The sequence below is a fragment of the Phascolarctos cinereus genome, unplaced genomic scaffold (genome assembly GCF_003287225.1).
Source record: "Phascolarctos cinereus isolate Bilbo 61053 unplaced genomic scaffold, phaCin_HiC Scaffold_2;HRSCAF=192, whole genome shotgun sequence".
NCBI lineage: Eukaryota > Metazoa > Chordata > Mammalia > Diprotodontia > Phascolarctidae > Phascolarctos > Phascolarctos cinereus.
Window position 1 is genome coordinate 58,233,342 of NW_027555625.1, and position 20,457 is coordinate 58,253,798.

General features: G+C 41.4%; 1 protein-coding gene across 2 annotated transcripts in view; it reads right to left on the reverse strand.

Moving 5' to 3' along the window:
• The window catches only part of LOC110210351 (hepatocyte nuclear factor 4-beta-like), a 69,770-nt gene that overhangs the window by 17,320 nt on the left and 31,993 nt on the right, over positions 1-20,457 (reverse strand). For both annotated transcript variants that reach the window (XM_020989248.1, XM_020989247.1), the window contains exons 4-5: positions 17,915-18,021; positions 5,145-5,300 (exon numbers count right to left, since the gene is read on the reverse strand). In XM_020989248.1, the coding sequence (XP_020844907.1) occupies positions 5,145-5,300; positions 17,915-18,021 (263 nt within the window). The remainder of the gene's footprint in view (positions 1-5,144; positions 5,301-17,914; positions 18,022-20,457) is intronic.

Sequence of the window (20,457 nt, forward strand, 5' to 3'; positions counted from 1 at the left end):
CTGGTCCATAGTAAGCACTGTATACATGTTATTATTATTATGCCCCATAAATTTATACTTTTCCATTATTTCTCTTGAAATTCAACACCTTTTATTTCTACTTTCCCCATGAAATTTGTTATTTTGTTTAGCTCTAGAAAATAGCGCCTTGGAATTTTAATTGGTGTAGCACTCAACCTATAAATTAATTCAGATAATATTGTCATTTTTATTACACTGATTCAGCCCAACCGCAATGACTCTAATTATTTGTCTTCCTTTATTGCTGTAAGGAATGATTTATATTTGAATTTCTATAAATCCTGTATGTGTCTCAGTAGTTTCAATTCAGATATTTTATGGAATTGTTTTGAATGGTATATCTCTTTCTATCACTTTCTCCTGTGTTTTTGTCAGTAGTGAATGGAAAGTCTGATTTTTTTTATAGACTTATTTCATATTCTGCTTCTTTGCTGAAGCTAGTAATCATCTTGATTTGTTTCTTCACTGATTCAATGGGGTTTTCTCACCTTCTTTCTGTTTGTCACATTTCCCATCTACACACCTTTACACTAGCCATTCCCTGTATAAAGAATGCACTGCTTCCTCACCTCCAACTCAGAGAATCCCTCTCTTCATCCAAAATGTCAATTTTACTATAAGTATCCACCCCTTCTCTGCTAGTCTATCTTCCCCACCCTGGTGGAGGTCCCCATCACCTCATTTATGGTGCAATAGCTTACTGGTGTCTCTCTGCCACTCAGTTGTCAAACTGACCTTCCTAAAGCAAGTCTGACCATGTCACCCTCTACTCAATAAACTCAGTGGCTCCCTATCACCTCTGGGCTCGAATATAAAATACTCTTTGTTGTTCAGCTCCTTCATAAGACACTCCTCCTACTCCTTTTCGATCTTGTTACACATTTTACACACACACACACACACACAACACACACACTACCTCCTCTTCATCCCCACCCTCCACCCCATGTACTCTGCAATCCAGTAACAATGGTTTCCTTGACTTTTTCTCAAAGTAGACACTCCATTTCTCTGCTCTAGGTGTTTCCTCTAGCTGTCCTCAATGCCTGGAATGTTCTTCCTCTTCATCTCTGCCTCCTGGCTTTCCTGGCTTTCTTCAAGATCCAGGTAAAATCCCACCTTTCACTGAGGCCTTTCCCCATCCTTCTTAGTTCTAGTGCTTTCCCTCTGTTGATAATTTCCCATTTGTCCTGTATAGAATTGCCCGTACATAGTTGCTTGCATGTTGTTTCCACTATTATAGACATTAAATTCCTTGAAGGCAAGAACTGACTTTTGCCTCTTTTTGTATTTCTAGTGCTTAGATGGTGCCTGGCACGTAGTAGGTGCTTAATAAATGTTTATTGACCCCTTCTATATGATGCCTTTCCTAATCCTTCCCTAACTACTCTATGTTTATTCTCTTTATATTCATCCTGTTTATGCATATATATTCATACATACGTATATGTATGTGTATTTCTTATCTCCACAATTAAAATATAAGTTCCTCAAAATACGATACAGTCCTTTATTTATATTTCTATTTGTAGTACCTAGCATACTAGGCACTTAATAAATGCTTGTTAATTGATTGATAAATGATCAAGGCATTTGCAAATTTTGTTTTCTCTTTACTGTTGTTTATGCCTTTAACTTTTCTCCTGTATTGCTAAGAGAGGTTGGCAAAGACAACATGAGATAGAAATTATCAGTGTTGGAGGGGCTTTAAGAAGCCAGGCTTATCGATACATTAGTGGTGAAGCTGTGAATTGGCCCAGCCATTCTGGAAAGCAATTTTTCACTTTTAAAAGTGCTTAAAATGTCTGTGTCTTTTGACCTAGAGGTTCCCTGGCTAAGCACATGCCCCAAGGAAGCCAAAGACAGGAAGAAATATCCCATTTATATATCATAGCACTTTTCATGCTATCAAAGAACTGGAAATGAAGTTTTTGCTGTTGAGTGTCAGTTGCGTCTGACTCCTTGTGACCCCATTTGGTGTTTTCTTGGCAAAGATCCTGGAGTGGTTTGCCATTTCTTTCTGCAGCTCATTTTCAGATGAGGAAACTGAGGCAAATAGGATTAAGTGACTTGCCCAGGGTCACATAGCTAAGAAGTGTCTCGGCCTGGATTTGAACTCATGTCTTCCTGATTCCAGGCCTGGCATTCTATCCATTGCGCCACCTAGCTGGGTGGGCTATTAGGACCATATTTGTTCCATAAAAGGGGTTTGATAGAATGCTTTCTTTCTCAATTATTGAGAATAATTTTTGTAGCACAGCTATTTATTGCTGTTTAAATATTTGATAGAATTCTACTGTGAATCCATCTGAACCAACACTTTTCTTTTCCTTCTTTGATGTTCTGAGATTGGGATAGGATCTCTAGCTCTTGTTCTGTTAATTTGAGAGTTTTGTATTTTTGTGGATGTTCATCCATTTTTTCTTAAAATTCATAAATTTTCTGGCACATCATTGTACAGAGTAGTTTATGATAGTCATTTCTTATTTCTTTTTGCTCATTGTGAGTTTATCATTTTAATAATTTGATCTTTTTAAATCAAAGTAATATTTAATCATCATTATTGATTTTGTTAGTACAATATAGTAGTTTGTTTTGCATATCAGTTTCATGATCCTTTTATTCTTAAAGCTGCCTCCTCATTCCTCCAATTTTCTATTTTGTTAATAGAAATATTTTTAGATTTTCCTCTAAGGACTGCTTTGCAGTCCACTTATGGGGATCCCACAAATGTTAGTATAGTGTCTTCTTATCGTTCTCTTCAGAATAACTGTTTCTATGTTTATTCTTTGGCCCGTTCGTTGTTTAATATGCTATTACTTAGTCTCTTTTGCTTTTTCTTTGTTAATTATAATTTTATCATGCCCTTTTATTTGAAAAGTTTACTTACTATTGCTAACCTTTTATGTTTATTTTTTTATTTCTTTATGCCTTAACAAATCATCATTTTTGTAAAGTAACCCTCTGATTCTAATAAGTATTGTGTTCTTTAATGTGTAATTCACAAATCACCAAAGGTCTTAAAATATTATTGTACCATCGTTCTGTTCATCTCTTGTGTTTTTCTTAGCCTTTCTGTTGGATTTATCCAGTTCAAAAAGGAATGTTAAAATCTCCTACAATTATTATGTTGCCATCAAGGCCTTTTTGCAATTTGACTAGCTTTTACTTTAAGAATTTAGAAGATATGACATTTGTTGCATATATTCAAATTAATTTTATTGATATCTTTTGTTTTTACATCACCTAAATTTCCTCCTGCATATCTCTCCAATCCCATCAGATAGCCATTTTTTTATAAGAAAGATTTTTTTAAATAAAAAGAGGAAGAGAAAAAAAAACACCCAAACTGATCAAAGCATTGAAAAAAATCTAATAATTTTGTTGAATATGTATTTAATACTATAGTTTCATTGTCTATGGTATCTTCAAACAAAATGTAGTTTCCTTGCTTAGCTCTCTTGAACTGTTTTTTATTGTCTTATCTTGTGAGTTATCTTTGGTCACTAGGTCCAAGACTCAAAATTGGCCGTGACATTTCTTGAAGAGTTCAACTTTGGATTTTTCTCTGTGAGTGATGCCCTCTGGATACTAATTTGAATTTTGCCTTCTTTCCATTAGTTTTTAATAATTTTACCGTTGCTTCCGGGAAATTTTCCTGAATTATTTTCTTTTCTATGGTTTTAATATCATTGTGTTTGTCTGGGAGAGTGGTGTCAAACTGAAAGAGAAACAGATCCCTAGTGACTGCATGGTTGACTTAGAAAATTAACATTATGTTATATCATATTTTAATTTTTTTAATTCCCTAATTATATTTTAATCTGGCCTGAGTTTTGAGGGCTGCAATTTGACACCTCTGGTCCAGGACACCTTTAATTCTAATATTATTCTTCCCATCCCAGCTTATGCAATTTCCATAGCTTGTGAAGCTATCATATCTTTTTCCAATTTTGTTTCCTTTTCATTTTTTTCAGTTAATTTTTCTTCTATCTCTGCAGATTTCATATTGAATATCTATAATAGAATCTACTATTAAGGTGATTTTTCTCTGTCATCTCTTCTAAGTTCTCAACTTTCTTACTTGTTTTTATTAACTTGAGACTTCTAGTTCCTGTATTAATTTCACCCTTATTTCCTCTTTTAATTCTTCTGTTTGTCTTCTCAACCATTCTAGAGCTTCTTACAGTTACTGCACTGTCCTTTCTGGTGGTCTGCAAAAATTTATGACAGAACTTTGTCCTTCGGGGATTTTTCTAGACTATTTAGTATCTGATCAACTTAATGGCTCCTTTTTGCAACTGTTTATCCATTTCTCCTACTTTCTCAATCTCTGTGTTAGCTTTTTTTTTTGGGGGGGTAATGCCCTTCTTTTATGGAACCTTTTTACTGTAAATCCCTTTCCCTTTTTCTGTTAGCTGTAGTAGGAACAGGCCCAGCACCATCGAGTCCTTATTTTTTCTATGTTGTTGTTTAGTCATTTCAGTCGTGTCTGACTCTTCATGGACCCCATTTGGGGTTCTCTTGGCAAAGATATTGGAGTGGTTTGCCATTTTCTTCTCCAGCTCATTTGACAGATGAGGAAACTGAGGCAAACAGGGTTAAGTGACTTGCCCAGGGTCACACAGCTAGTAAGTGTCTGAGGCCAGATTTGAACTTGAGAAGAGAAGTCTTCCTGATTCCAGGCCTGACACTCTATCCACTGTGCCACCTAGATGCCCCATTTTCTTAAGCTATTGTTTTTGTGCAGGGCATAGGATTAGGGTACTTGGGGAATGTTAAACTGGGATCTAAGCGTTAACAGGTAACTATCTCTCCACTCAGTGCTCAACTTTAGCCTGGGCCTGGAGTGCTGCACAGGGCTGTCTGTGATTTCAAGGGAAGGGACAAACATTTATTAAGCACCTACTGTATACCAGGCACTTTACTCATTTAATCCTGGCAACAACCCTGAGAGGTAAGTACTATTATAATCCCCATTTTACAAATGAGGCTCAGAGAAGCTACAGAACTTTGCCTTTCTGATCTCTGCCCAACTGATGATCCTGAGGATGTTGTAATGGAGCTCAGGGAAGGTGAGGTGTATGAAAACATGTCACAATCACGTTGATTATTGTCACTACCTGGTCATCTAGCGGGAGCTCCCAGAACACTGGGATGTATTTGGCCCATTCAACCAGAATCAACAGCTGCTGCTTCATGGACTCACACACGTCACTGATGGTGGCCACCTTTTTTGTGGCCATATTGGTTCCACTCGTGGGGCTTACGGAGGAGGGCTGTGGAGCAAAGGAGAAAAGGCAAAGGCTGTCATTTAGCCATCCGTCCTGAAGAGGGAGCTCAGAGCTATCAAAGTGTCTGTCCCAGCAAGACGAGGACAAGTTCTGATTTTAAAGGAGAATACAGAATGAAACCTTAGAGATTATCTAGCTCAGCGGTTCCTAAGTTGAGGTCCATGGGCTTGTTTTTATTTGTTTATTTTAAAACTATTCTGATACTTGTATTCCAATGATTTTTTTGTAATACTATGTTTTTATTTTATATATTTAAAAACATGACCCTGAGCAGACTGCCAAAGCAGGGCCATGACACAGCAAAAGCTTAAGAACCTCTGTACTGGGACAACCCTCTCATTTTACATGTGGGGAAACTGAGGCTTCCCACCCCACACCCCTTCCACCATCCTGCAGGCTTGAGAGAAATAGTAACTTGCTAGTTGTATTATACATTGTTTCTATTACACTTATGCCCCAGATAGCAAAGTTTAACAACTCATATCCCCTAAATGGAAAAAGCCTCAGGAATCATCCAGTCTCGTCCCCCTCATTTTACAGATGAGGAAACTGAGGCCAAGAAGACCAAATGATTCGCTGAAAGTTATACAGATAGGGCCTGAGGAAGGACACACGAACATTCTCTGCATCAGTATTGGGTCCAGGGCCAAAACATAGAAGCAATGAGAAAAGACAAGGTGGGGCAAGAGAGAAAAGTACAGAACTGGGGCTTAGGAGACCTGAGTTCTAGTTTCTCACGCTGCTTCTGACTTTGGTGAAATCACTGCTTCTTTCTGAGCCTCAGTTTCTTTTTCTATAAAAGTGGGAGCTGGATTGAATGATTCAAGGGCACTAAAAAACCAAGTTCTATTGGTTCTCCTGCTGCTTCTCTTCTGGGTCTCTCTGGGTGTCTACTCTGTTTCCTTTTGTGTCTCCTTCTCTACATCTCTGGCCCTCTCTGTGTCTCTGTCTCTGTGTCTCTGATTCCTTCTCTGTCTCTCTCTGGGTGTCTACTCTGTTTCCTTTTGTGTCTCTCTTCTCTACATCTCTGGCCCTCTCTGTGTCTCTGTCTCTATCTCTCCCTGTTTCTTTGTATCTGTCTGGGTACCTACTCTGTTTCTTGTCTATCTGTGTGTCTCCATCTCTCTGTTTCTGTCGGTATCCCTCTCTCTGTCTCTCGGTGTCTACTCGTTTCCCTTTGTGTCTCTTTCTCTGTATCTTTGGCCCTCTCTGTGTCTCTGTCTCTGTGTCTCTGATTCCTTCTCTGTCTCTCTCTGGGTGTCTACTCTGTTTCCTTTTGTGTCTCCTTCTCTACATCTCTGTCCCTCTCTGTGTCTCTGTCTTTATCTCTCCCTGTTTCTTTGTATCTGTCTGGGTACCTACTCTGTTTCTTTGTATCTGTGTGTCTCCATCTCTATGTTTCTGTCGGTATCCCTCTCTGTCTCTCTGGGTGTCTACTCTGTTTCCCTTTGTGTCTCTTTCTCTGTATCTCTGGCCCTCTCTGTGTCTCTGTCTCTGTGTCTCTGATTCCTTCTCTGTCTCTCTCTGGGTGTCTACTCTGTTTCCTTTTGTGTCTCCTTCTCTACATCTCTGTCCCTCTCTGTGTCTCTGTCTCTATCTCTCCCTGTTTCTTTGTATCTGTCTGGGTACCTACTCTGTTTCTTTGTATCTGTGTGTCTCCATCTCTATGTTTCTGTCGGTATCCCTCTCTGTCTCTCTGGGTGTCTACTCTGTTTCCCTTTGTGTCTCTTTCTCTGTATCTCTGTCCATCTCTGTGTCTCTGTTTCTGTCCCTCTCTGTCTCTCTGTGCCTCTCTCTGTGTCTGTGTCTATGTGTGTGTGTCTGATCTTTGGCTGGAACACCAGAGCCCGTGTAATACAAGCAGACAATTACTACTTGAAAGGGCTGTGAAAGGCCGTTCATTTGTGGTCAGCAGCCTACCCACTCTGTGCTCTGGGGAAGCTGTACAAGCTGAACAGAGCCAAGCCCCCCTCAAGCCTCGGGCAGACCTCCCAGATCAACTTGTGGTCCTCCTATAAAACAAGGAGAAATGGGAATGAGCTTAGGCCTCTATCCCTCACTGCCAAAGAACCAATTTGTTGATGTTTTCCAGTGAATTGATTAGGCGTGATTGTCCACCAGGGCCCTGTGAGTCTCTCTATATTTTGCGTATACAGTCGCTGTACTTAGCCATCCAGAGATGCACACCATAGCAAACCTTCAGGTTCTGGATGGAACCGAAGGGAACTAGCAAGAAACAAAGTAAAATAATGACCGATTTGAGGCTCACAAAACGCTTACCCCTCAATACCTCAATGATGCACCAATTGTCACTCTTATTCCCATTCACACAGGAAGAAACTGAAGTTCTAAGAAATGAAATAATGTGCCCAGGGTTCCACAGAGTTTCAGAGGTGGGATTCCAACTCCGAAGTCTCCTGATTCTAAATCTAGTGCACCTTCCTTTAAAGCATGCCGATGGTAATCTACCAGCTGCTTCATGACAAAGCTGTCACCCATTTCCTGAACCTGGATCTGGCATTACTTGGACCAGCCTTACCCACTGGCAGAGCAGGTGCCATTTGTGTGGTGTGTAGGGTAAGGAAGGTCCTAGGCTTTGGACTCTCTTTTGGGGATTCACAGGATCACAATTCCACCATGCTGACCAAAATCCAACCATTAGAGAATCATTCCTTTGGGCATTTATCTCCAAAAGATGCCTATTTCAGCAGCAAATGCCACTCAGTAAATAAATTTGTCATTGGCTATTTACCTTCAGCTATGATGGGGTTTATTGCTCTGCTCCACCTGAGGGGAGGGCCCTAAGGAAATAGACATTTTTGTGGGTAATCAGGATATGGAGCATAATATTTGAGCACTGAGCACTTGGCACTTGGGCTGACCCAATTGGAATACCATACTCTAGGGTTCGGGGCAGCTGGGGGCCAACACATGGTGACTGAAGAGAGGGGATCTGAATATAGAAAAAGAAGGTCAGAGCAGGGTGATGACATGATGGAGCGAAAAGAGGACTGGAGGCAGTGTCTGCATAAGAACACGGTTCTGACACTTACTACCTTATGACCCTAGGCAAGTCATTCTACTTCTCTAGGCCTCAGTTTCCTAATCTGTAAAACAGGGATAGGATAATAGTATAGTAGCATAAATGGGGATATTTATAATATATGTTATATACTATAATATTACATAACATAGTATACAATAATATCATAGTACAAATAGAGATAGATAATATTTGGTCTAGCTCCCCCACCCAAGGATTGGGAATAATTTTATAAATCTTACAATGCTATCAACATGTGAGTTTTTATTATTACAAAATGGAGCCAGAGAGTGGTAGAGGGCTTTAAGTAATAACGTTAGCAATTACACACTCTTTTATGCAATTACACACTTTTTTTTTGTATTTCAGTTGTCTATGTCCCCCATTCAGTGTGTCATGTCCCCCCCACTAGACTGGGCAGGGTAAGGACCTTATCTAAGCCTCTCTGTCTCATTCAATACCTATAGGAGGTCCCTGCATATATTTTTTTTGGCTAAGCAATTTAAGTGACTTGCCCAGGGTCACACAGCTAGTAAGTGTCAAGTGTCTGAGGCTGGATTTGAACTCAGGTCCTCTTGACTCCAAGGCTGGTGCTATCTACTGCACCACCTAGTTGCTCCCCCTGCATACATTCTGTGGGTACTTGGTGAATGCTCATTGGATTGAATTGAAAACCTGACTCTGGTGTTTAGACCTCATCCTACTGGCTGGTGTTTTAATAATTTTATGTCTTCAGTCATATTTCAAACCAATTCAAACCAACAAATTTTTATTCAGTGCCTACTCTGGGCCAGGCACTATTCTAGCCACCGAGGATAGAAAGACAGAAATTAATTAGTCCCTGCCTTCATGGAGCTTAGACTATTCTAGGGCTGGGATGAGGGATATTGATATAACATATATCCAAGTTAGTAAATACAAAGGAGCTTCAGAAGGGAGAGTGTGCCAATAACCAGAAGATCAGGAAAGGTCTGCTATAGGAGAGGGCTCAGGAATGGTTCTTTGGAGAAAGCCAAGGGATCTAAGAGGGGATGGCAAGGAAGGAGAGCATTCCAGACTTGGAACATCAAGATATGGGGCTTGAAGGTGGAAAGTTGGTATGGGATACAGCTAGTAGTTAGTTTTATTGTGATGGAGAGTATGTAGATGATATGACATGAAATATGCCAGTAAAGGTGGTTATGTGGAAGGCAGATTTGGCAGTCATGTATAGGGTGAGTTAGGGCAGCTAGATGACACAGGGTATAGAGCACCAAGCCTGAAGTCAGGAAGACTCATCTTCATGAGTTCAAATCTGGCCTCAGACACTTCACAAGCTGTGTGACTTAACCCTGTTTGCCTCAATTTCCTCATCTGTCAAATGAAGGAAATGACAAACCACTCCAGTATCTCTGCCAATAATACCCCAAATGGGGTCATGAAGTCATGAAGTTATCACTGAAATGACTGGACAACAACAAAAACAGGATGAATTGGAGATAGAAGACAGTGGAGGCAGAGAAGGCAATAGGAAACTACTTCAATGGTTCAAGAGAAGGATGATAGAGGCTTGAACTAGGTTGGAAGTGATAGGGTCATCTGAACTAAGAGGCTGCAGGAGTGGAGGATTGTTGTGAATGTAGGATTGACCAGATTTGGCACCTGTTGGGGGTTGAGGAAGAATGAAGAATTGAGGATGACTCCAAGTTTGTGAACCTCAGCAATTGAAGGATAGTGGTACCATGAGCAGAAATGGCAAATTTTGGAGTAGGGATGAATTTTGAAGGGAAATATAATGAGTACTGTTTTGGAAAGGTTGAGTTTGAGATACCTTAGGAGACATAGCCAGTGGAGATGTCTAGCAGGCTGTGGGACTAGAGTCTGGGAAAAAGATGAAGGCTAGAGTTATACACATGGGAATCATCTGCATAGAGATAACTGGGTCCATTTCAATTGGTGAGATTACCGAAAGAGATAGTGTAGAATCAAATATGAAAGAACCTTGGGGATGCCCACCTTGGGGATGCAAGAGGATGATAATGATACAGCAAAGGAGACTAATAAAGAATGGTCAGATAGGTAAAGAGAACTATTTGAAGCCAAGGGAGGAAAGAGTGGCCAGGAGGAGGGCATGATCAAGAGTGTCAAAAACCTCAGAGAAGTCAACAAAGATGAGGACCAAGAAAAGGTCTAAAGCAGGTAGGAGATGTTGGTAACCTGAAAGAGAGAGGTTTTAGCTGAGTTGTGGGGCCAGAAGCCAGATTTCAAGGGGTTGAGAAGTGAATAGGAGGTAAGAAAAGTATAGACAATTTTTCTTGGAAGTTTGACTAAAACAGGGAGAAGAGATATAGGCTCATAGCTTCAGGGAATGGAAAAGTCAAGTGAGGTTTTTTTTAATTAAAATAAATTTTTAGGATGAGTGTGACCTGAACATTTTTTTTTTTGGCGAGGCAATTGGGGTTAAGTGACTTGCCCGGATCACACAGCTATGAACATTTTTTTTTGTGGGTGACTGGGAAGGTTCTGATAACTAAAGAGAGATAAAGATGAGTGAAAAAGACAGAATGATTGACGTCGCAAGTTCCTAGAGGCAACAGGAAAGGATAGGGTCAAAGGAACAAGTAGAGGAATTAGCCTTAGCAAAGAGAAGATTCCTATCTTAGAGCCTGGAGCAAAGAAGAGAGTGAGGATGATGAAGAAGCATTTTGAGGGATGGAATTGGGAGAGAAGGGAGAGTTCAGAATTGACTCTTTATTTCCTCAGTCCACCTAGAAGGTGACATCCTCTCCTGAAAGGAAGGTGGGGAGATGGTTTAGGAGATATGAGGAGAGAAGAGGATATTTAGAATAGCCACTGTGGAGAATGTGATAGGGAGCCAATCAAGGAATAACAAAAGATTGCTGTGCAGTGGTGAGGGCACAGGTGAAATTAGGTAACAGATCTGTTGTGCATTCAGTGCCCATGGCTGAGTGATTTTCATTAAGAACATTTAGCAGCTGATGATTGAGGGGCTGATTCAGAGAACTGCAGTAGCTGCTACCACAGGTGATTTTATTGGGGTATTGTGTCTGGACTTGACATCCTTCTAAAAGACTGATCAGAAACATCCTCACAACCACTTCTCCACCTTGGAAACTGGTTCCATTCACAGTGAGGCATAAAGGACCAAAACCAGGTGAGTCTGGGCTCCCTTTCAGGGAGGGTTGGTGTTTTTACATGGATCAAAGCATAAAGCAAAGATTCATTGGAGTCGGGAACTTCTAAAAAATATTTTGATACTATATTTCAATATAATTGGTTCCCTATGTCATCCTTTCTGCTTTACCTTAGACATTTCAAACCTTATTCTGGCTTCATCAGACTGCCAATGGGGTCTAAGTCTCAGAAAGATCAAGAACCCCTGTCATAGTGCCCAGAATTAGAGAGAGGACCATCTCACTGTACACTTCTCTGTTCAGACCACTTCTGGGTATTGGGTTTTGTTTTGGACTTTGCATTTTAGGAGAGATGTTGAAAAGGTGGGGACCATCCAAAAAGGAACGCAACTAAAATGGTAAAAGGGCCAGGCACCATGGCACATTGAGAACTGGGTGGAAGAATCTGGGCCATTTAGGGGGGAGAAGAGAATAATTGGATGAGCTAGTGGTAGGAGAGCAAGAACAAAGACGTCTTCAAGTACTTAATAAGGGACCACAAGGAGAAAAAGATTTATTCTCCTTGGTCCCAATGGACCAAATTGGGTGGACACTGCAAATCTGGTAGAAGAGAAAACTTCTTAATAGTCAGAGCTGTCTAAAAATGGAATGAGCTGGCTCAGAAGGTAGGAGGTTTCCCCTCCCTGGAGGCCTTGAAGTGAAGGCTGTAACCTCTCAGAGATGTTGTAGAGTAGAGTTCTTCTCAGGAATGGATTGGACCAGTGGACTTTTGAGGAGCTTCCTAACTTAGAGTTTTTGGGAAATCCTTGAGTTAAGCAGTGAAACTCATATGTTAGAATTCTAGGCATCAGCCAACGACAGGAATGAACTTGGGGCATCCAAATATACCTTTACATAAGGCAGACATAAGGTCCAGGAGACAGGTTGACTCATGCTGCTGTCAGGGATGACAAAATGCTTAAAACTTTCCTTTCAACTGGGGCCAAGCTGGTGTCAGAAACAGACAGAAACAGTTAGCCTCAGGCCTCATTGGGACTCATCCTGATTCACTAGCTGGGCCTTCAGGATGCCACAGGCTCTGCCAGCCTGTACCAGAGGCCTAGGAGACCCCACCCTTCCTGCTAGGCTCCAGTGCTTTTGCCAGCCTGCCCCAACCCTTACCTGGCAAGTTTGGCCAATTCTCTTGGAATCACCAGAAATTGCTCTTAACTCCTGAGTGGAGAGGAGGGTTTCTCCCAGAGCTAGGAAGTGGAGAGGGCAGCTCCCACATAATAATAACAATAATAATAATAAAGCATTAAATAAAAATAAAGCATTAAATAGTGCTTTACAAATTATGTTTCATTTTATCCTTACAATAACCTTGGGAAGTAGGTACTATTGTCATCTCATCCTCCAGCAAAGAAAGTGAAGCAGAGGCAAAATGACTTGCCCAAATTCCCATTACACGGCTATTAAGTGTCTGAGGCCACATTTGAATTCAGGTCTTCTTGACCCTAAGTACAATGCTCTATGTACCTGATGAAAGGTGGACTCTTCTCCACTTCAATACCTTCAGTGATGGGAAACTTACTATCTTACTATCGTCTGGGGCATCTCCCAATGTTTAGCCTTACTTTGAGCCTTGGCTGGCCTCTATGCAACTTTCCCCAGTTGTTCCAAGTTCTGCTGGCTAGGGCCAAACAGAATTAGTTGAATCCCTCTTTCCATGTGATAGCTCTTTGTTTATTTGAAGAAGAATAACACTGCCAGTCCCCTCAGCATGGCCTCCTGGATAATGAACAGCCTTGGCCACAGGAGGTGTTTGCCAACTTTCATCATGTCAGTTCTCTGGGCAGGGATCAGGGCAGCCAGGCTGGTGAGCCCCATTAATTTCTCTACTCTTGCATCTGGAAACATCTTTCCAGAAGTTTTGCTCCCCAAAGTAAGGGGAGAGAGACAGAGACAGAGACACATACACAGAGAGAGAGAGAGACAGAGAGAAAAAGAAAGGTTAAAAGGTATGTCAGGCATGGTGACACCTTAGTTATCTAAAAAGCAGAGGTGTCTGGCAAAAGTGAGTGGAGAATGAGGAGGGAAACAAAAAGACCTTTGAGGAACCAGAATGGTTGTCATAAAGTACTCACTTCCAGGCTCATGCATTTCACTTTACAGGAAAACTCTACCCGCCCCATTGAGAGCCTATTAATTCTCAGTTTACACATAGTTGTAACAAACTTGGTTGTCTGGTTTCCCAACCAACAATAAATTGGAAAAGGCAAATCAGAAAAAGGAAGTAGCACACAGGTGAAGACACTGACTACAGTGACCAGTGATAGACAGAAAGACTGGAATTCAAACTGCCTCAGTTTAAACTACAGCTTTGTTATTTGTTACCTGTGTGATTTTGGGTGAATCAATTCCCCTCTCTGAGGATCTCTAGGTGTCTTCCCAGTTCTGACTTTCTCTTTTCTAAGAGGCCTATCTCGCTGTGTCCTTTTATGAGTCTACAAAAGCTGAGCCACCTAGAACATTCTCCGAATATTCTGGAGGCAAGAATCACCCCACCTCCCACTTCTATAACAGTTAAGGCTTGCACAAGGCTTTACATACAACAATCCACTGTGGTCAGTACAGCTTAGATGATTTTTTTCATTTTATAGAGGAAGAAATTGGCACGAGGAGGGGTTAGATGAATGTCTTGGCTCTTGTTGGTCAAAGTTCTTCAGAGGACATCTAAGCAATTCCCACATTTTACAGTTGAGGAAACTGAGGCTACAGGGAGGCTATGATTTGACTGAAGTCACACCTGTCATCTGTCAGAAGTCAAAGCTGAACCCAAGCTCCCAGATTCTAGGGCCAATGTTCATTCCTCCCACAGGGTTAGTAAATAACAGAGCTGTGATTGGAGCACAGGGTCTGGCCCTCTTGCCACTATTTAACACTTCCCAGTAAAAGGATGGGATCCAAGATGCACTGGGAGGGCTGACTCCTGCTTTGTTTTGATCATCACTGTTTTCATGTGGACAGTTAAGTTGGGCTTGGCTTTTATTGTTTTTTTTTTCTAAATCTAATTTGAAAAAATAAAAATAAAGCCAGTCACTTCCTTCTAGATCAGTCATAGGAGTACAAATATTTACAAGCCTTTTCCCAGAAAATATTCTTGCCCCATGATTGATAGGTAAATGGATTTGGAAAGTGATACCCTTTGGGTCTATTACCTTTGTAATATGTGTGTGTGTGTGTGTGTGTGTGTCTGTGTGTGTGTGTGTGTGTGTGTGTGTGTGTGTGTGTAATGCCTTTACTTCCCTTTTCCCTTTCCCACTGTCCATTAGCCCTATAAGATAAAGCCCTAATTTTATAAAGAAGAAAACTGAGGCCCAAAGACAGAAAAAATCACTTCCCCATGGTTACCCAGCTTAATTTAGGACTAGAACTCAGTTCCCATTTCATGGAGGAGGAAACTGAGGCCCAGAAACAGGAAAAATCACTTCCTCATGGTCACCCAGTTTAATTTAGGACTGGAACCCAGGCCTTTTCCCTCCTGGTCCCATGTGTTCTCTCCATTAGACTGTGCTGGCTCCTTCACTTCCCACTGGGCTGTTTAGCTTGGAGGCCACAGGCCATTTTCTCTGAAGCAGCATTGACAGATTTATTGGAAATGTGAAATTCCATGTGTTTTTGGTCTCTGGTTACACTGTGACTTCCAAAAAAATGCCTTTGGCTGGTGGTGACCTTGGCGATTTGGTGCCCTGGCACCCGCTGTCCCCATTTCACAACGGCGACTACTGAGCGATTTATTGGTAAGAGCCTGTCCTTGGCAGGGTCCAGCAACTTCTTCCTCCCTCCTTCCATCCAAACTGTGTGGAGCAGTTTACAAATCTCCATTCCCCTACCCCCCCCCCCCAACCCAGCCTCAGTGGAACAACCCCAGAAACAAGGAACAATACCGCTGTGTGGCTAGTCAAGTTGACACCCATAATCAAGAGGGGAAAAGACCCTGTCGAATCTATCCCTTGGGGGATCAGCTCAGAAAAAAAAAAGACATTTGAGCTGAGATTGATGGTGGTTTCAGGAAAGAGACCAAGCTAGTCAGCAACTGCCAGACAGCCTGGTTTTTATTTTTTATTTTTTTTTGACAGCTGCCTTAGACAGGATTCTCTATTCATGGTGGGGCAGGGATCAGCCATGTCTAGGCCCCCCTGCCTGTTTTGGTCACTTTTTGTGGGGAGAGATGGTGGGTAGCAAGAGGACCAGAGGACCACACATTATGCCTCTGTGCTGGTGGAAGTAACTTTGGGGAGCAGCTCCAGATGCTGGCCAGGTTGTTACAAACTTGGGTTCCCTCTCCGGGGGGGCTGATTGCCCTGTCCTCTCCTTCCCTTCTCTCCCATCCCAACTTCATCATGGGTGGCTCTGATGATTTTGGTGGGAGGCAGACTTTCTCTGGCTTCTCTTCTGTGTTGCTGTGTGGCTGGGGACTGGGAGAGAGGATGCTGGTGACAGATTTGAAATGAGCTGGGCTACTCATCAGCTTCACCAGAGTCACTCTCTACAGCTGTGATTTTTGTGTGGTGATTCACACTATCTAGCCCTAAAATTCTATGATTCTATCATTTTGTGATTCCTTAGTTGTCTCCCTGATACCCAGACTTCATTAATAAATCACATGAAGCAACTTACATAAAGCATTTTCTAAACTTTAAAGTATGATGCCCTGAACTTGACTCTGCTACGCTTGTGGTCTCAGGAAAATCATTTCAATACTTCAGGGTGTAGCTTTCTTCTCTGTAAAATGTGCGTGTTTGACTACATGGTCTGTAAATATAAGTGTAAGATGGTCTGTAAGTAATGTTATAGGGATCAATGCAAAGTCATGTGTTTGGGTCCAAAAAATCAACTATACCAGTAAAAGGTGGAGAGACAGAGACAGCAGTTTGTCTGAAAAAGAAAAAAGAAACTCGAGAGGAATCAGGAGACTTTGAGCTCAATGATAATCAATAGTGGGCTATGGGAGCCTAAACAGCTAATGGGATATTGGGCTGCTTGAAGACAGGCAGTGTCCAGGCCGAGGGAGGGGATAGTGATGTTGAAAACTGCTCCAGCCAGATCACATCTGCATTATTGTTTTTAATTCTGGGCACTACACTTTAGGAAGAAGATTAGCTCTAGAAAAGGTATAACCAAGATGCGAAGGGCAGTGAGATCAGGCTATATTAATGATTGTTGAAAGATCTGGGGTATTCAGCCTGGAGAAGAAAAGGGGGTGGGGCGCCTGGACATGATTGTCTTTAACTATTTGAAGGATGATCATATGAATACAGGATTGCACTTAGATCTAGGAACAGTGGGTGGAAATTGAAGTTATGTTTCTGCTTAATGTACAGAAACTATCTGTACTGTTATAGCTATCCAAAGTGGAACGGGCTTCCTCAAGAGATAGCCAAGGTTGTCAAGCAAAGGTTTGGTGGCCACATATCAGAAATGTTGAAGGGGGGGTTTCTAATTTGAGTATGGGTTGGAGTAGATGGCCTATGAGGTCCCCTCCTAATAGGATATTCTCTGATCCCATCATTTCCAAACAGATCTTGGGTTCCCAAAGTGCCATGTGAATGTTAGTTATGAGAATAGGAAAAATGGGGATTATAATCCTCATCCTCTCACTGTTCTTGTGAGAGTCAGAAGAGGTCTCAGATGTGAAAGTGTCTTACAAAAAAAAAATAAGATCCATTGAAAATGTGAGGAGTTACTATGGAATCAGCTGAGGAACAGAGAATGTAGCTGCCTATGAGATGGAGAAGGAAACAAAATAATTCCCAGGGGTGTGCTAGTAAATGTTTAACAACCAACTCTCTGAAAAAAGTATATGTGACACATTTTAAAGTTTAATCTATGTTATTATTTTTCTCTATCACTTTCTTAAATCTAAATAACCAACAAAACAAGAAATTAAACCCTGATTTGGGGGTTTGCCAATTTCCAAGGTATAAATGCTCACACTGAGAATTTAACAACCCACTCTCAAGAGCCAGTGTGAATTGGCTCCAGGGTGCCCCTGGAAATACCTCTCCTGTGTGTCCTATGAGATCCTTTCTTCATGAAGTAAGTTTAACATCTGTCTTGAAATGAACAGTGTGAGGCAACATCTGATCATCATAGTCTCTGAGGGGACTCTCCACCTTCTGTAGCCCCAGACTCAATGAAGAGTCCAGGATACATAGTAAATAGAGGCTATGGCACTGGTACCCTTTCTTTAGAGATACCTAGGAAAGCCTTAGAACCTCAGAATCCAGAATGTAAGAGAATAGGCAGTTCCTTCCTTTTCCTCCTCCTCTTACCCTCCTTCCTTCTCTTCTTTCTCCTTTTCTCTCTCCTCCACTTTAATAGCTACCAAATTTGAAATCCAAGATTGAGAAGAGATAATAATAAGAGTATTCTCCTACCTGGGTTGCCATCACTTCTGCTTGAGTCAGGATGGCAATTGAGAGGGATCCGCTGTCTTCGTAGCTGTTCCTGCGAATACTTATCCGATCTCGTTCATTCTGTACAGCTTTGAGCAGGAGATACACACAGTCAATGGAGCATAAGCTGGAATCATGTCAAACCATTCCTGATCCATGACATCTGCCCAGCTACTGATGGAATCCACCAAACAGACAACCAGCTGACCCACTAACAACAATCCATTGAGTAGGGACCATGTGCTAACATTGAGGCAGGCTATGGGAGGGATACAAAGAAATACAGGAAAAGGTACTGCTCCAAAGGAGATGACAGGCTAGTTGGGGAGACCTTAGACAAGTGACTTCCCTTCTCCTGGCCTCAGTTTCCTCATCTATCAAAAAGGAAATTCAGATTAAGTGATCACTAAACTCCCTTTCACAAGCTTTAAAATCCTATGATATCACGGCAGCTAGATGGCACAGTGGATAGAGCTCAGGCCTTAAAGTCAGGAGGACCTGGGTTCAAATCTGGTCTTAGACACTTGGCACTTACCAGCTGTGTGATCCTGGGCAATTCCCAATTGGCTCACCAAAACAAAACAAAACAAAAAAACATTCTATGATTTCATCATATGACTTGAGAGAGAGGATCACAGGTGTAGCATGGGAAGGGACCTTGAAAGTCCCACCCTTTCATTTTGCAGAGGAGGCCAAGAAAGGTAACTTGCCCATGGTCATGTATTTAGTAAGGGGCATATCCAAGACTCAAACTTAAGCCATTTGGTGAAAAATCCAGAGCTCTTTATGGTACACACCCCAAGGTGGAATAAGGCTACAAGGGAGTGTTTGATGAAGATGATGATGATGATGATGATGATGATGATGATAATAATAATAATAATAATAAGTTTATGTTTATATAGAGATTTATGGTTCAAATACCTGTCTCACAACAACCCTGTGAAGTAGGGAGAATAGGTATTATTATCTTCATTTTTCAGGAGATAAAATAAAAATATCAGTTCAAATTTATATGGCACCTAGATTGTGGTCCTTTAATGTCTCTTCTGGCTCTAAATCTATGTTTCAGTCATCCTGTAATTTCATTGGATCTCCACAACTACCTTGTGAAGTAAAGCATTAAATTTTCATCTCCAGCTAAGCGGCACAGTGGATAGATTGTTGGGACTGGAGTTATGAAGACCTTAGTTCAAATCCAGCCTCAGATGCTTACTAGATGTGTGACCCTGGGCAATTCCATTAACCTCTCTCTGCCTCAGTTTCCTCATTTGCAACATGGGGATAATAACAGCACCTCCATCTCAGGGTTGTTGTGAGAATCAAATGAGTTAGTATTTGTTGAAGAGCTTAGTATAATGCCTGGCACGTAATAAGCACTATATAAATGTTTGCTATGATTGTTTTACAGATGAGTAAACTAACACTAAAACAGGTTAAGTTGACTCGCCCATGGTCACAAAGTAAATACTGGAGGCAGTTTCAGAACCCAGGTCTCTGCAGTTCCAAGTCCAAGACTCTTTCTACCCTAACCATGTTGGCTCAGAAAGCCAAGACTCAGCAAAGTGAAGTGATTTGCTGATGACATGTGATTCATAATTAGGGCCAACCCTCAAACCGAATCTTCTTACTGCAGTCTCCTCCCACTACATCATAGCACCAGGTCAAACAGCTAGGCATTGGAAGAATCAAAAGAGGGAGAGCTGGGTGGTCAGTGAAGTCTTCACTAAGGAGGTAGGAGTTTGGGTGCAGTGCAAAATGGAGAAGTGGCTGAGTAAACTCAAGCACCTTGCTAATTGTGATCGCATGCCAATTTCTTGCTATACTTTATCAGTGAATCGGGGGGTGGGGCGAGGTGTTGGTCATGCCTCGCTATAACAAAGTGGTGATAAAGCATTATTAATATTTCTTTAAAAGAAAACATCTCAAGCGTTCCCAACTTATCTCAAGTTTCTGAGCTGTATATATGGCACATACTCTGATAAGGTTAATTGCCACTATGGATTGCTTCAAGATTTTCTCAAGGTGATTTTTTTCCCCTCATGATCACTACAATTTCCTTAGAAGTTAGGCTAGGGCCCTAACACAGTTGTTAATGATTCACCTGCTATGAAAAACAGGCAAATTTTGTGTCCTCTAATGCTGCAATATTTATTATGTTCCTAAATAGAGCAGAGGTCAACCCTCACTTGGTTTTGCTGTTGAAGGTTTATCTCCCTCTTAGATGAGACGAAGCAAGACTCCACCCCTGGAATCACACCTGACATTTTGGTGTCCCTATAGCCACGTCATGATATATTGTGGGGAGGTTTGCCCTCCCCCCCAACTCTATAAGCTTTTGATCTTCCCTCCAAACATGTACCTGCTGCTTTCCTTGTTATTTATAAATGGTACTCCCACAGTCTTAGCTATCTAGGTGGTCATCTTTGACATTCCTCTCTCTTTTATCTCCTCCCTACTGTGTGTCACTAAGTTCGGATGATTCTCCCCTCATGTATCCATTTCCTACAATCTCAGTTTCCTTG